Source organism: Drosophila suzukii, chromosome X (assembly GCF_043229965.1).
Source record: "Drosophila suzukii chromosome X, CBGP_Dsuzu_IsoJpt1.0, whole genome shotgun sequence".
Lineage (NCBI taxonomy): Eukaryota > Metazoa > Arthropoda > Insecta > Diptera > Drosophilidae > Drosophila > Drosophila suzukii.
Genome location: NC_092084.1, coordinates 5,847,632 through 5,862,574, shown reverse-complemented (window position 1 = coordinate 5,862,574; position 14,943 = coordinate 5,847,632). Strand labels below are relative to the sequence as shown.

Genomic DNA, 14,943 nt, shown 5'->3' with positions numbered 1-14,943 from the left:
TCTTTCCCGCATTTATGTTTCGATTTAACTTGCACTTGTTTTCAGTGATTTTCCTTTTTTCCACTTTCTAGCAGCAATTGGCTGCAAAAGCGCCTCTAATGTGGTGTCTTTTCCGACGTTTTTTTATCAACTTTTCATAAAGCCACAGTCTGCCGTCTCTGTCCGTCTAGTTAGCCCCCTCTCTTTCCATTGACAGCTTAGTGTCGCAACAGCCAGCGAAGCGTGCAAATACAATGAGTAGATAAGTAGTTGCGATTCCGAGCTCCAGTCCACTGTCGATGTCCAGATTGAAGTTGTGGATGTGCAAAAAATACAAAGCGATGACAGACCGCCAGCCGGGGGTTAAATATACACTGAAAAAATATGCTATTTTGTATTTTAATTTTTATATTCAACAGAACATTGTTCACAGGGTTTTCACTATAAATACCATTGTACCAGACTTCGGCATAAATATTTTGAAATAAAGTTTACTTGACTTAAATCAATCAAACCTTACATTTCATATAACATCTTGAACTAAACGACTTGAATATTAAGTTCCAGTTTTATATTTAACATAACATTCTTACTAGAAATAATAGTTATAATCTATTTTAAAATAAAGTTTACTTAACTTAAATGAAAAAAACCTTACATTTCTTATAACATCTAAAACTAAACGACTTGAATATTAAGTTCCACACATTAATGTATTCATCCTACTTAAATTGATCTGTATTTTTTGATGGAATACGAATTATTTGCCATCGGAATCTATGCACATATTAAATGAAATAGAAAAGAAAAGCGAGAAGAAATTGTGAAAGGTTAGGGGATTTCGAGTTCAACATTTCTTTGAGATGGATGTATGGACAAAAAGCATTCCCAGTAAAATTTTAAGAGAGTACGGATGCTCTTAGAACGTTTCCCTACCACTGTTTACCCCAGGCGATATCCTTCCCACTATTTTATGCTTCTCCAACTGGGTACAGTGAAGACTGCGACTGCGCGGATAAATTTCCCCTGAGTGGCAGGCATCGTGCCTCAGGGGAAATCCGCGATTTATGAATGAAATCAAATTTACTACGCCACTGGGAACAGTTCTCCTGATTTTCCGAGGACAAGGAAAGAGTCCGTGGGTGTTGGTTAGCCAAAGGTTCATGTTCTTGAAAGGTTGAATGACATGGTTTTGAAAAAAATATAATAACACAGCGGAAAATGTGAAGCAAACCAAACAAAACGCGAGGTAACTTTAATTAAATTGGCTTCCCCCGCAAAATGCAAAACCCGAAAGTCAATTTAGCGCAGAGTTCCCAGCTGACGTCCTCCATTTATGTCCGTAAGATGATTAAGGATGTGGGGATTAAGTAAATTAAACCAAAGATTTAATAGAGTTAGTTTAGAGATCAAAGGTTTAAGGACCAGAAGCCATCGTAATAATCGTATACTCTTTGCGGGGCCAAACATGAAATACAATTTTGCACGAAACTGCAGCCAAGGACGTCCAGATGATGTCCTTAAAATCCTTGAGGATTTAATAGACTGCAAACAAGAGCTAGTTTTTACAACGTCGCAAAGGGTTTAATAATGGCATGTCATAAAGCACCAGAGTGCTTGATGTGCACCGACAAGTGCAAGAATATGTCTTGTTTTGGTTTTTGGCTAGCTGTGCTTTTTCAGGCTGTTTGTTCCAGTCTTGAAAATATTTTTCAATAACACATCATTTGCATTTTGGTAAAATCCACTTTAAAATTCAGCAATTTAATGGGACCAAAACTATTTGGGGGGGTCCCTCGCAATCTTCATCCCAAATCTGAAACTTAGCATGTCCTTTGTCTAAATCACCAACTGCAACCGCTTGTATTTATGGGCATCTTGGGGCCACAGCTCGTATATCTCGAAAATATGCGCATATTCCTATGTTATTTTGCTTAACCGCTGTGGACATGGACACATAAGTATATTTTACACGAAATCATAAACTTTAGTTCGGGGAGTGGGCGAAATGTGAGAATAGAAAGCTTTCAAAGTGCACACAGGACTCTCCATCGTCTGGTAATCATAAACGGAAACGGAAATGGCAAACGACTTGGCCACAAACGTTTGCGCAAAATTCTCCATAATTCGGGGCGAATCTGGTTTTTCAATTGCTTGTGTGTGCAATAACAGTAAAAGCGAAAAAGTGTGGAGTCCTTGAGGTTGCACAAGACTTTCTTTATAAAAGAATGATTTTAATGTCCGCACTAAAAAAATTTTTTTATTTAGAAAATATGGTTTACTACAGACACAAAAATTGTATGGACATGTATTTTGTTGTTGCTTTGGTTACTATTAAATAGTAAAACTACCATAAAATGGTAAGGTGTGTGTAATTTGTTGTTGGAAGAGTAACTATTTCGTTGGTAAAATTTACAATTCGATAGGTTGGAATCATTTCACTCTTATATTGGTCAGTTTTACCGTAAAGTTTTTGACTACCATAGGGTCAAAATAAAAAAAAAATGAAGTTAAAGTTTTTAGTTATGAGATTTTGAAATGAAGTTATTTTTTAGCTGTCTGCGAGTACTCACTGTACTTGCACCAATCTCCTAGTGTGTTGCATGTGCGTGAGTGCAAATCAAATTTTTGGTAGGACACTTTTCGGCGTTATTGCGGGCAGTGAAAAGGGACACGAAAAGGGCCATTTGGGAGTTTTCCTGCGAAGGGACTGGCATCCGTGGAAAGTGTCTGTGATTGCTCGTAAACCAAATGCCAAACCATTTTCCCGGCAGCGAAAGAAACATTTTTGACTTATGTTTTAGGCCAGAATAAAATTGCCCAAAAAATGCAAGAGAGAGGGGGGGTGGTAGCAAATGGCAAATGCATTTGGCTGCTGATTAAGCCGGGCTAATTGGGGGCTTTTCCGGGGGAAAACGCGATGCAGCTGCCCCGATTGCATGCAAATGAGGCACGAAAGCCACCCAGTTGCATTAATTGTTTTGTTTTGTTTCGTTTTGGCAGCGTTTCGAGTGGCAAAAACCTCGCATCAACCTTGGTGGGGGCAAGCAACGCAAGGTCATGCCAAATAACCACCCCCCCCCTGTTTTCAACACCCACCAGCAACACGAAATACAACAAAACACTGACAAGCGGAGCGACAGCGACTGCGATTCAGTTGGGAAATATGAAGTATACGCCACGTGCGACACGGCGCGAAAGACAACTTATTTAACACATAATATGCAAGTTCAAATATTCAACTTTAACTCAGGTTCAGGTCTAACCCCTAAAAGTCCAACCCCCCTCCCCCTGCCCTTCCATCACCGCGACATGTGCGGCCAAACTTTTCCCTTTGCCAACAGACAAAAGTTTGGGAGCTGAATTTGCAAGGTTTCCACGAAGAGGAACTCCTTGGGCGAATTTATAAAATTATTCATAGTTTCTTTATGGCGCAGGGAAATGCGAAATAACAATGCTTATTCTTGTCCAAGTTTTATGTTAATAATTTTGATTTAATAAGGACAGATTTCCAACTGCCAGAGTGACAAGTAAGTTATTATTCAGATTTATTCTCTGGAAAAATGGTCCAAATGGGTAAATGGTTGCTAGCTGCTCAAAACAGTCGGGCTTTTAGCTGTGCGCGTTGGTTGGGCCAAATTACGACTGAAAAACCAATCAAATTTTTTTTTTAAAAAATTAACCACTTTTTTTCGTCCAAAAAAGTCTAGGTATTTTGGCGATCATTTTGCGAAATAGGGTCAGAATAAGGAGTGCCATACCTCGTTGAGCTCGTAATTAAATTCCCAATCGATTGGCGTTCAAACCTAAAAACTTTAGTTTTTGACGATTTTTCGCAAAAATAGACGATGTAACCCCTTATAAAAAATGCAAAAATTGGTCAAAAAATAAATTTCCCGAAAAGTGATGCAGATCGTAAGCCTTGGTTGTAAGCTGCTCAGAACAGTTGGTCTTTTTTCTGTACGCCTCTGTTTGACTAAATTATGACCATTATGATTTTTGAGCAAAATCCGAATCGTCATTTTTTGCACAAAAAAGTAGAAGTTTTTTGGCCACCATGAAGCGAAAAAGGGTCAGAATAAGGAGTGCCATACCTCGTTGAGCTCGTAATTAAATTCCCAATCGATTGGCGATCAAACCTGAAAACTTTAATTTTTGTCGATTTTTCGCAAAAATAGATGATGTAACCCCTTATAAAAAATGCAAAAATTGGTCAAAAAATAAATTTTCCGAAAAGTGACGCCGATAGTGAGCCTAGATTGTAAGCTGCTCAGAACAGTTGGTCTTTTTTCTGTACGCCTCTGTTTGACTAAATTATGACCAAAAAACGGCTACAAAAAACGATATTTTTGAGCAAAATCCCAATCGTCATTTTGTGCACAAAATAGTAGCAGTTTTTTGGCCACCATGAAGCGAAAAAGGGTCAGAATAAGGAGTGCCATACCTCATTGAGCTCGTAATTAAATTACCTATCGATTGGCGTTCAAACCTAAAAACTTTAATTTTTGTCGATTTTTCGCCAAAATAGATGATGTAACCCCTTATAAAAAATGCGAAAATTGTCAAAAAAATACATTTTCCGAAAAGTGATGCAGATCGTTAGCCTTGGTTGTGAGTTGCTCAAAACAGTTGGGCTTTTAGCTGTGTGCGTCGGTTTGGCCAAATTACGACTGAAAAACAGCTCAAAAATAAGGTATTTTTGTTCAAAAAATGTAATCCCTATTTTTCGGCCAAGAAAACTAGTTTTTTACTAGATGTAACCCCTTATTAAAAATGAGAGGAATACACAGAACAATACAATGAACTCATTGATATAGACGAATATCCTTAAGTCACTGCATACTTTGAAGCACCTAGAATGACATTTAAGAGCGATTTCTGTGGACCATCTATGTGATTTTGCCTCTTTAAAACCCTGGTTTGAAAAAGGTGCGAAAAAAGCTGGCACCTGGCTTTTTAACGCCCTTTTGACCGCATCGCATTTTGATTAAGTTTGCAGTTGCTTTGTGCTGCCCAAAAGGGGGCGTGACAGATGCAGAATCACAGGAAAGCGCATATTAAATTCCACTTAAGTGGCAGATGGATGGCCAAACGAACAACTGCTTCACATAATGCATGAGGGGACACACAGTGGTCACTGGCCTAGAATGGACAATTATGGTGATAGCCATTTATGTCTTTAAAATCAGAATATGAAAATCAAACATAATTAAGAAAGTATATGCTGAGAATAGAGTAAATCATTATTTTGAATATAATGCAAAATTTTTTAGAGTAGAGACACATTTTTATAAAAAGCACGCATTGCACTCAGCCAATGCCCACTGTACCCCATGTGTTTGCTCACCGGGAAAAGGGCGAAAATGCAGAGCTCGAGCGACAGGACCTCGGTCCTCTTGTCACTTAATTTCCAGCCAACAATGGCAATAAAGAGCCAAAAGGCAAACCACACAAAGAGTGACCGTCGACCGCGAATTGGATGCGGATTGGGAGGACGAGGACGAGGACGAGGACACTGGAGTCCTGGCTGGTCAAAGGATCCGCATCCAGTGCGGCATGATATATGACAGCTGCATGGCCATTTGAATGCATTTTTGTCCCCTGCCCATGCAAATATTGCACGTTTTATTATTTTTTGGGGGAAAACAGCAGGGAAAAGAGGTATATTAAATGAATGGGTGGTAAAAAATGGACCTACAGGAAAGCCTTTTAAGTAAAAAATAAAATGGAATTGTACAAAATATTTTCATAAGAATATTGCGAGATGAAATACCCAATTATTATTTGAATAAAGGGTTTCCCGTGGAGTTGTATTCTTTGACAATTCCCATGAGCCTTTCGAATTCATGGAATTGATTTCAATTAATAATTATTCACATCGGAGTTCGATTGCAGAACATGAATATACCTCTTTACAACCGCAATCCCGATGTCCTTTTAATTCGATTATGAACATAAAAACATGGATATTTACGTGCATCATATATAAATATTTTGCCTTTCTTCTGCATTCCCTTGGGCCAAATAATTAAAATCCCTTTTCGCAAAGGAGTTGAAAAAATATAATATTTGTAAAGCGAACGTTTTTCTGGGCCACATCTGCAATGGAAGGCAGTGCACTGAAAGAAATAATGGTCTCTAGATGAAATGAAAACCATGCTTAAGACACATTTTTCAAATGTATTTTTCTCACTGGAACTGATTGCAAAAATGGTTGTTTAAAAATGCTTGAATTGTGTATTATGATAATAGCACGTAGCACATAACACGCAAATCCATTCCATCCATTTAAAATTTTTTATGTGTGTTATTGCAATTTCCGCGTAATTGGAGCAACAGTTTTTTGTGCCCCTAGCCGGAAACAGAGCCCAACAAATTGAGTTTTGTTTCCCCATGAAATTGTGAGTGCTCCGCCGTAAATCAAAAGTTGCCAGCGGCGAAATGGGGCGATACTTTTTTGCATTCCACATGGGTCGCGGGATAAATAAAATTCGTTTGACTGCAACTGCGTCGACGGGGACAACAGCATTTGGGGAAATGTGACCCCTGACCCCACCCCACCCCCTGAAATCAATTAAAATTGTAAGCGTGGGCCTGAACGAAAACAAGCCCGTAAAAACTTTAGCTTCGTAAAGCAACTTCCACTGAAAGCCATTGAAAAATATTTAAAAACAAAGTATAATCAAGAGCTTTAGTTAAATTTGCCAAAGTCATTCAAATTAAAGAAGATTTTGTTCTTAAAAATATAATAAAAAGCTAGAATATAAATCTCCCAATCCATGTGTTTTTTTTCATATGACTAGGTCTTTAGAATTCACTTACCACATAGAACTTACTTTTCCACAAGCTATAGCAGTAGTCCCAACCAAAATCGGACAAAACTCCAAACTTCTAGTCAACGTTTTTGTGTATAAATGTAGTTTATTTTTGTTTCTCGCTGCTGTTTGTATTCGGTCACGTGTTAAGTATTAATAAATAAATTGCATTAGGTAGTATACGATTAGTGTTTGGTTTTAGAAGTTAGTTAGAGGCGCAGTAGCAGAGAGTTCTTTAGTGGGTTCCTTAGTGTTGTTGCCGTGTCCCGAGTAGCTTAGAAATTTATTAATTAATTGTTGTGGCTGTGTGTCTGTGTTTTGCAAAAATATTGCACCTGCGCTTCCGAATGGCGATCAGAAGTATTTTATATGTATATATATATATTTATATAAATATTATTAACTTGCGTCTTTTGTTGTTACCTGCACTTGAAATATTTAAAATATTCTTTTAGTTTAGTCGCTTCCTTTTAGATTAATAACATATGTTTTAATTATTTGCTTTTTGTGGTTTATTTGCCTTTTGTTTGTCGCTTTTTAAAGTATGCAAAAATAAGCTCTCTCCCTCTATCTCTCTGTATCTGTCTCTATCGCTCCCTATGGCGCCGTCTCTGTCTTTCCTTGTGGCTCCGTCTCTTTCTTATACATTTATGCCCTCGCTTAACAGAAACTAGACAATGCTGAAATTATTGTTCTTCGTATTACTTTTGCTATTTTGCTTATTGTTTTCGCTTTAGATTTTAGATTTATCATATTTGTATCGTACGAGTATATATCGTTAGGTATATGGCAATAATCGATCGAGAAATGTGCAGATTTCTTGTACAGACATTACATATACAATTATAATCAATATGCGCTTCGTTTTTTAATCTGACGCGTTTAAATGCATTTATTTTGTTTGTTTGTTTGCAGGCATGGCTTCGTTTTTCTAAGGCTATTTTCTTTAAATATAAATATCGGTAATGGTATTGCAATAATCATCCGCAATGGCTCTATACAATAATAAGTTTAACGAAATCTAACTCTTTTTTGGCATAAGGTGTGTTGCTTTTTGTTTCTCTTTATCGAAAATTATAAATGTAGTTAAAGAACTAAAGTACGGTTAATTTACATGACAAATAATGGATTAGATCATATCATAAATAATTGCTTGCAAGTAATTCAATCGAATGCTTAGGCTACTGGATGCGAGGGAATTATGGGAAGGTTGGTATTTTGGGTACAATTTTGGGACATTGGGTTTACAATTTTTCGAATACTTTACAATGACTGCTCACATACACTCGCACTGGCTTTAAATTCAGTCTTTTTCATATACAAAGATGGGAAAAATAACCAAACATTCAAATTTTTCTGAAACTTTTATAATATTCTTCATTGCAGTATATCGATTCTGGGCAGTTGAACGATTTGTTGATGAACAATTAATCTCATTTAAGGCTTTATCGATTTACAAATGGTCAAATCACTTAAATTGGCTAAAATGAACATTTTGCAAATTTCAAGACCAATGAACAGTTTATCAACTTAAGGCTAATCGAATTCCAATAATTGGTCTATATACGAATCAAATTCACTATCGATTCGTTTTTAGTTGATGGAACGTAAAGCTGATCGTGTTGCAGTTGACGAATTTATAGTTTTTCGATTCCAGCGCAGGCGTGTGAACAGTTGCATATATTTATATATAGATAGGCGTCTCCTGGCCAGTGAGCAAACGAAACATGGACGTGGGCATCGTCTTCATTAGGATCTATTTAAAGAAAATATTTATAATTCTATTCACTATCAGTTTTAGAAACAAATTTATACCTCGCCCACTGAGGATGACAACAGCTTGACGATGGTATCGTGTGGAACGGCCACTACGCTCTGGTTGTTAATCTCAATGATGCGGTGGCCAACGCGTACTCCGCCCCGCTCGGCGATTCCTCCACGCAAAAGGCTGCAGATCTGCATAGAAATATATATTGTTCATAAGAAATAAATCAAAAAGTGATTATTTTATGATGTGCCCAACTCACCACGCCGTTTTGAACACTAAAGCCCAACTGGAACAGCGCCTTGGGTCGCAGGATCTTGACCTCGACGACGGGCGGACAGGGCACAACGGTGAACTTGACGGCAGTTTGGTTCTTGGCATTGCGAATGTAGCTCTGGCAGGTGGACAGCGGCAGGCCCACCAGGCTCATGCCGTTTATGGCTATCAGCTGGTCGCCGATGTTCAGCTGGCCGCAGCGGGCAGCTGCTCCGGAGCTCATCAGGTTGGCAATCACTACGGTGGGCAGCATGGAGCCCCAGCCGCTCTCCACGATCACAACGCCCAGGATCTCGCCCTTGGCCTTCGGCACCACCACCTCCTTCTGCAGCTCCTTCTTGGCGAAGATCTCCAGCTCGTCGCCAAAAATCTCCTGACTGTTGAGCACCTCCTGGTAGTCCATCTCCTTGGCCAGGCTCTCGTTCTCGATGCCGTTCGCCTTCAGGAACTCCATGTAGGCCACCTGAAAGGCCTGGCCGATGGACTGGGCTATGAACTGCGCCTCATCGCTCTCGAACACATGGCAGATCATCTTGGGCGTGCGATTATGCTTGCTGAGCGGCTCCTTGGGCGGCGACTCATCCTCGCCCATTCCCGGACTGGGCACCTCTCCCAATGGACTGGCGTTCGCCGGATCCACCACACTGTTGGGCACAAATCTGCGACGAGCCATCAGCACAACCAGATCGCCAATGTCCGCTATATAGGATATAGTGCGCAACGCATGGTCCATCATGATCTCCTTAAGATCTGTGTTCAGCACCATTATCTTCTCGGTTGATATGAACAGGTCCACTTCAGTGCTCGGCTGACTTTCGCCCTCGGGAGCCTGACAGAAAATGCAAGGAAATATGGTTTTTAATGGACATGACTTTCTAGAGGGTTTCGTTTTGTCTACTATAGAGGGGCCAACGATCGCTTACCAAAGCCTATCGAGAGGAATGCGCAGCAGGGAAAGAGAAAAGCGAACGAGAAAGTTTTAGACACACACAGAGCAAAGAGCATAGCCTAGCGGGGTTTCTTGGATGAATGTGCTTTTATGTGCTTCTCCGGGTTCTGCACTCACCTTGATCCTGGAGACGGCCTCCTCGGCCTGCATCATCCTGGTGGACTTGGTCGGCTGGCCCTCGCACACAAGTTGGGTCGATCCCAGATATCTGGCCCGGAACAGCACGCCTTCGATTAGAACTTTGGGTTCCAAGAGACCTAAAGGCGAATAGACCAACTATTAGTCAAGATTTCATAGAAGATTTCATTTGAATTCAACAAACTAAAAATAGCTAAACATCCGCTTGGAAACAGCGACTTACATGATATCAGCATTAAATGCGTACAGATTGCAGCGTGGAATGTCGAATGGGTATCGATATCAGTAAAAGACCAACCGGGGGCGTTGCCCATTGTATGGAGTAATTAAAATTTTTGCGCACTTACCCTCCTTGTTTCGCGACTTGGCCTTCTTGTCCGAGTTGGCCGAGTCCTTCAGCGATTTGATGGAACCCGTGGGACTCTTGCTGAACTGCAGCTTCTCCGGCGAACTTATGGAGATGTCGGTCGTGCCCACAATCTGACAAATGTCCGGCGAATTGGGTGTCAGTGAGGTGCCAATGCCCTGCCGGATAGTGGCCGTCGAGTAGGTCTGCGGCTTGATATTGGGCATTGGATTCGGATTGTTGTTGTCCGCCATTCCATTGAGATGGCCATTGCTGGCGATCTCCGTGCCCTCGTTGGCATTGCTATCCGCCAGGGTCTGTAAGAGATTTATAAAACGTGTTATCACCACACTGCTTATACAATGATTGTTCTCCCTACCTGATCAGCGAAAAAGTCCTGCTCATCGTGCCGCTGCTGACCAAGGAGGCGATCCGTTTCCAGGTCAGTGTCCGGCTCCTCATCCGCTGCCGCAGCTTGAGCCACCGATACCGCTGTCGCCTTGCGAGGCACCCAAACCGGGGAGTCCGGATCCGTGGGCAGAACCTCGTCGCAGAACTTCAGCTTTTCCGGCTGCGTCTTTGCCCGCTGCAAGGCGGAACGGATCTCCTTCATGGCCTCCTGGATTTCCGACGCAGCCTGCGATGGCAGTGATCCTCCCGCAGTTGCCGAGTTCACTCCCAGTCCCGATCCCCCTGACTTTTCTTGTAGAGAACCTCCCAAGGCCGCTGCATAAACGGCACCGTAGTGACTGTCCAACGGATTATCGCCCTCTGCGGCCATGGCCATGGATTCACTGGCATCGGCAATTTCGATTTGGGGCGGCGACGATGGGGGCGGGGCCGGGGGCATGGGCAGCGAGGAGAAGTCGCTTATCAGCGCCGACTGCGAGGCATCTGTGGTCAGCGTGGCCATGCTGGCACTCATCACATTGTAGTCGTTCTCCAGCCGCTCGCCATTGCCGTTGTGCTCGTGGACGGGCTGCGATTGGGACGACTGCTGCTTGTCACAGACCACGGACACATTGTTCTCCGTATCGGAGGCATGGCCACTACTTAGGCCATCCTCCAAGACGGGCATGCTCGTATACAGTTTGCCATAATCCGTGGGGCAGTTGATGTCGTTGGACAGGCTATCCAGGTCGCCGCAATTCGAATCGTAGTCCGTCGTCTCCGGCGACAGGGTGAAGTTACGCGAATGCCTTCGCAAATTGGCCTCCAACTCGGTGTCTGCCAGGTCGCCGCTGCTACGACTATTCGAATCAATATACAGCTCTATGTCATTGTGCTCCTGGTAGACTGTCGCTGGATTCTGGTCACTGGGCTAAAATCGTTATATACGTTAGTGGGTTTAATGGCTTTCATTTTGAAATGACTCACTGGCTTCTTAGTGGGCGAGCGGTGCACCATGTAGAGCTCTTCTTTGGGTATTCTCGCCAGCCGCTGGCCGATATATGCCTGCTCCATGGGCGTAGCTGGGTACTCCTGTTGCTGCTGGCAAACAAAAATGGTAAATAGAGTTTGCAATCCATTTGGGTGTGGGATGTGTATGAGGTACTTACCGAACTGGCCACATCGTCACCACTTTCCGTGGTGTAGTCCGTGTATCGCTTCTCGTCCTCCGGATTCGCCTTAAAGAACTCCTCCAGGACCTTCCGGGTCTCCGAGAACTCATACAGGTAATCGAAAGTCGGGGTCTTCTCGCGCAGCGCCCCCGAGCGCTCCTCCTCGTGATCGATCAGATCGATGAGGTTGCCCACAGATGCTTTGGCCGAGGCAGTCGCATTATTGCCGGCACTGGACGTTGTGGGCGAAACCCTTTGCGGGAATCCCGGCGGACGTTTTCGAGGACCACCCAAGGTGATCGTGTTTGTGTTCGGCTGACTGCCAAATCGTCGCGGAGATCCTTCGTACTCGGCAATTGGCAGCTGGCCAATCATCTTGGTCACCTTGAGGACATCCTCGTTGCTGCCCGGACGCTGGCCACTCGATGCCTTGTTCATCCAGTTGGTGTCGATGTCGTCGAACACAACGATCTCACCATCCCGCAGACACTGGCCGTCCGCCTTGCCCACATCCGTCGGCGAGCCGGGACTGGCCAATCCCTTGAAGAGAGAGATGAAAAATACCATTATAGCAGACGAAATTGGGCTGAAAGTGTTTCTCCAAGCCTGGGCTGTTTTTAAGCACCCATTATCTCACCTGTGGCAGGACGTCCCGGGACTCGAACTGGCTGCCCGGACTCCTGCCCAGCCGGATCTGATGCAAGTGCGGTCGCTGGTAGTAATAGCCGCCTGAGTCACGGGCCGCATTCAACCCATAGCCGCCGGACACCTGACCACCTCCGCCGGACGGGGACAGACCCTGCAGCGGGACGTAGGACAGCTCGGCATTGAGATCCGGCGAATTGAGCACCGTGCTGGCTGGCGTAACATTCGGACTACGGGTGCGCATCTCCCACACATATCGCTCCTGCTGCTGCTGTTGTCCCTGAACCTGCTGCTGCGGCTGCTGGCCAAAGTTCATCTGAATGTGCGCCGGATTGACCATGGACTCGTTGCTGCTGTCGCTGCAGGAGTTGGAGTTCATGGCTGGCAACTGGGGATCTCCGGGGACGAGGGACTGCGGCTTCGATGGCTGCTAATGTTCTAGTGCTGCATTCGCTGCTTCTGCTGCTGCGCTTGCTGCCTCACTGGGGGCCACTGCCTGGGGGAGAATGGGTGATTAGTCGATGATGATCTAAGGCGACAATGAATCACTGCACTGCACCAGAGCTTAGCAAAAAGTCAGGGACAGGTGGCCGCTGTTGGTGACGCAGTGCTTGCGATACCCTGTCATTTATTACAGGTGTTATGGTTATAGGGATGGGCTTAAGAGGTTTTAAATCCCCCATGAAGGTGCCTGAAAGTGTGCTAGTAAATTAGTTACCAGTGGAATTAGTAAGGCTTAGAGTTGGGGAACTTTAACTATTATGTCTTAATGATTGTTCAATTTTATAGCTCTTTTTAAAGGATGTATCGGTTTGGGAACTCCTTTTTAGACCACAATTAAGCTGTTTTTAATTGAATTCACCTTGTGTTATGGTATATAATATGTATGAAGGCCTTGTCAGTCCTTGTTTGACTTCTTTAGGACTGCCATATCACTTTATATATATAGGTACTACATGGTTTTATAGTTGTTTTTAAATTTGTAATGTTGATGACAATTAAACCACTATTGCCCGTCTCTCTGGGCCCCTGAGCTCCAGTCACTGAGTTCCTGTGTTCCCAATATAATATCCCCAGTTCCTGCGCACACGTAAACTTGGCCTCCAAAAGTCCTCGCCTCGCGCAGGCAAAACAAACGCAGGAAGCTGCAGCCAGACACAACAACCACCCACACGATAAAGAATGGGTGGCTGAGGGGGGGTGGTGCAAGTGGGTGGTGGGTGGTGGAGAAGAGGGAGAATGGTGGGTGGTGCCCCTTTGTTGTCCGCCGATTGTTGCAATCGTCGCTTTGTTGCAACACTCGGCATGAGGCGTGGGAAAAACAAAACTCCCCATTACCGTAATGTGTGTCTATCCATGTGCGTATTGTTAAAAATCAATAGATTTGCCGTGTTTTTTTTCGCAGCTCCTTTTCATTTTTTTTTTTTGGTGGGGGAATCGCACAACACAACATACACACACTTATGTACGTCCGCCGCACAACACCTCAGAACACACACGCTTTCGGGCAACAGCAACTCGGCGACGACGACAACAACAACTGCATCGGGGGCAACAACAGCAGTGAGAGCCAGCGACTACGAAAACATCACCTGTCGCGGTTTAATATTTACCATTTAATTCATATTTATTGCACTCCTTCAGCAACTCGATTGGCGCAGACCGATAGGCAGCAGTGTTACCGATAAGTCAATGCATTTTTTATTTAATCAAATATACCAAAAAATACTGCAAACGGCCACGCTGAAATGCCAGGTGGGTGTATCCGCTACGATTTTACAATTATGACATAGTGGAGACACCATCCTGTTTTACCGATCCTATTTATGTTAATATTACGTTTCTACTTTTAAATAGAGTTATTGAACTCGGGGTACGCGACCCTTCTTATTATGCATTAAAACAATGTATGGCAACAGTTCAAAGAAGCCAGCTGAGAAGTTAGTTTTCCATGTTTTTCAAGTGCCCTCATTTTCGATTTGGAAAATATATGTTTCAGCAAATTTCCCGTTCTAAAAAATTTGAAAATCCTTTAACATCTGTAACCGTCTTTGAGACTATTTTAATATATTTTATAGTATTTGGTTTACCATTCTTACCTTTATCATTACCTTTCAACATTTCCCAGCGATATGGCCACGCCAATGGATAACAGTTTTTCGAATCATTTCAGTTTAGCATTTAATGATTAATGTACCATCATCTGGGTTTTGTTTTTCGTTTAATATTTGCAACATTCGAACGGATAATACAAGTACAAGTGGTGTATAAAAGTTCGATGAGCAAAATTGACAAGGATTGTGTGGCAGTAAACAGTTTTCTTGTTCTTCGTTAGCTTATACTTCTTTGATATATATGATTATATTGAAACAATTGAATGCAGTGTTGCCAGAATTTCGGTGATAATAGGTTGTTTTCATATTGTAAGTCAATCATTTGTTCAGTTTTCCCATCGAAACAAATTCCTT

At 42.8% G+C, this 14,943-nt stretch overlaps 1 protein-coding gene across 4 annotated transcripts; it reads right to left on the bottom strand.

Moving 5' to 3' along the window:
• Positions 1 to 6,880: 6,880 nt before the first annotated feature.
• X11L lies at positions 6,881 to 14,173 on the bottom strand. Of its 4 annotated transcripts, none has more exons than XM_036820430.2 (10): positions 14,089 to 14,173; positions 12,468 to 12,971; positions 11,828 to 12,370; positions 11,646 to 11,759; positions 10,648 to 11,589; positions 10,270 to 10,585; positions 9,902 to 10,041; positions 8,822 to 9,664; positions 8,610 to 8,750; positions 6,881 to 8,550 (listed from the first exon to the last, which is right to left on the bottom strand). In XM_036820430.2, exons 2-10 carry the CDS (start codon positions 12,852 to 12,854, stop codon positions 8,479 to 8,481), a joined length of 3,498 nt encoding a protein of 1,165 aa, XP_036676325.2. In that variant the 5' UTR covers positions 12,855 to 12,971; positions 14,089 to 14,173; the 3' UTR covers positions 6,881 to 8,478. The 4 variants fall into 4 exon arrangements, with proteins under 4 accessions (XP_036676325.2, XP_036676328.2, XP_036676326.2 ...); XM_036820433.2 differs by having other exon boundaries at positions 9,902 to 10,023; XM_036820431.2 differs by having other exon boundaries at positions 11,646 to 11,756.
• Positions 14,174 to 14,943: the final 770 nt, after the last annotated feature.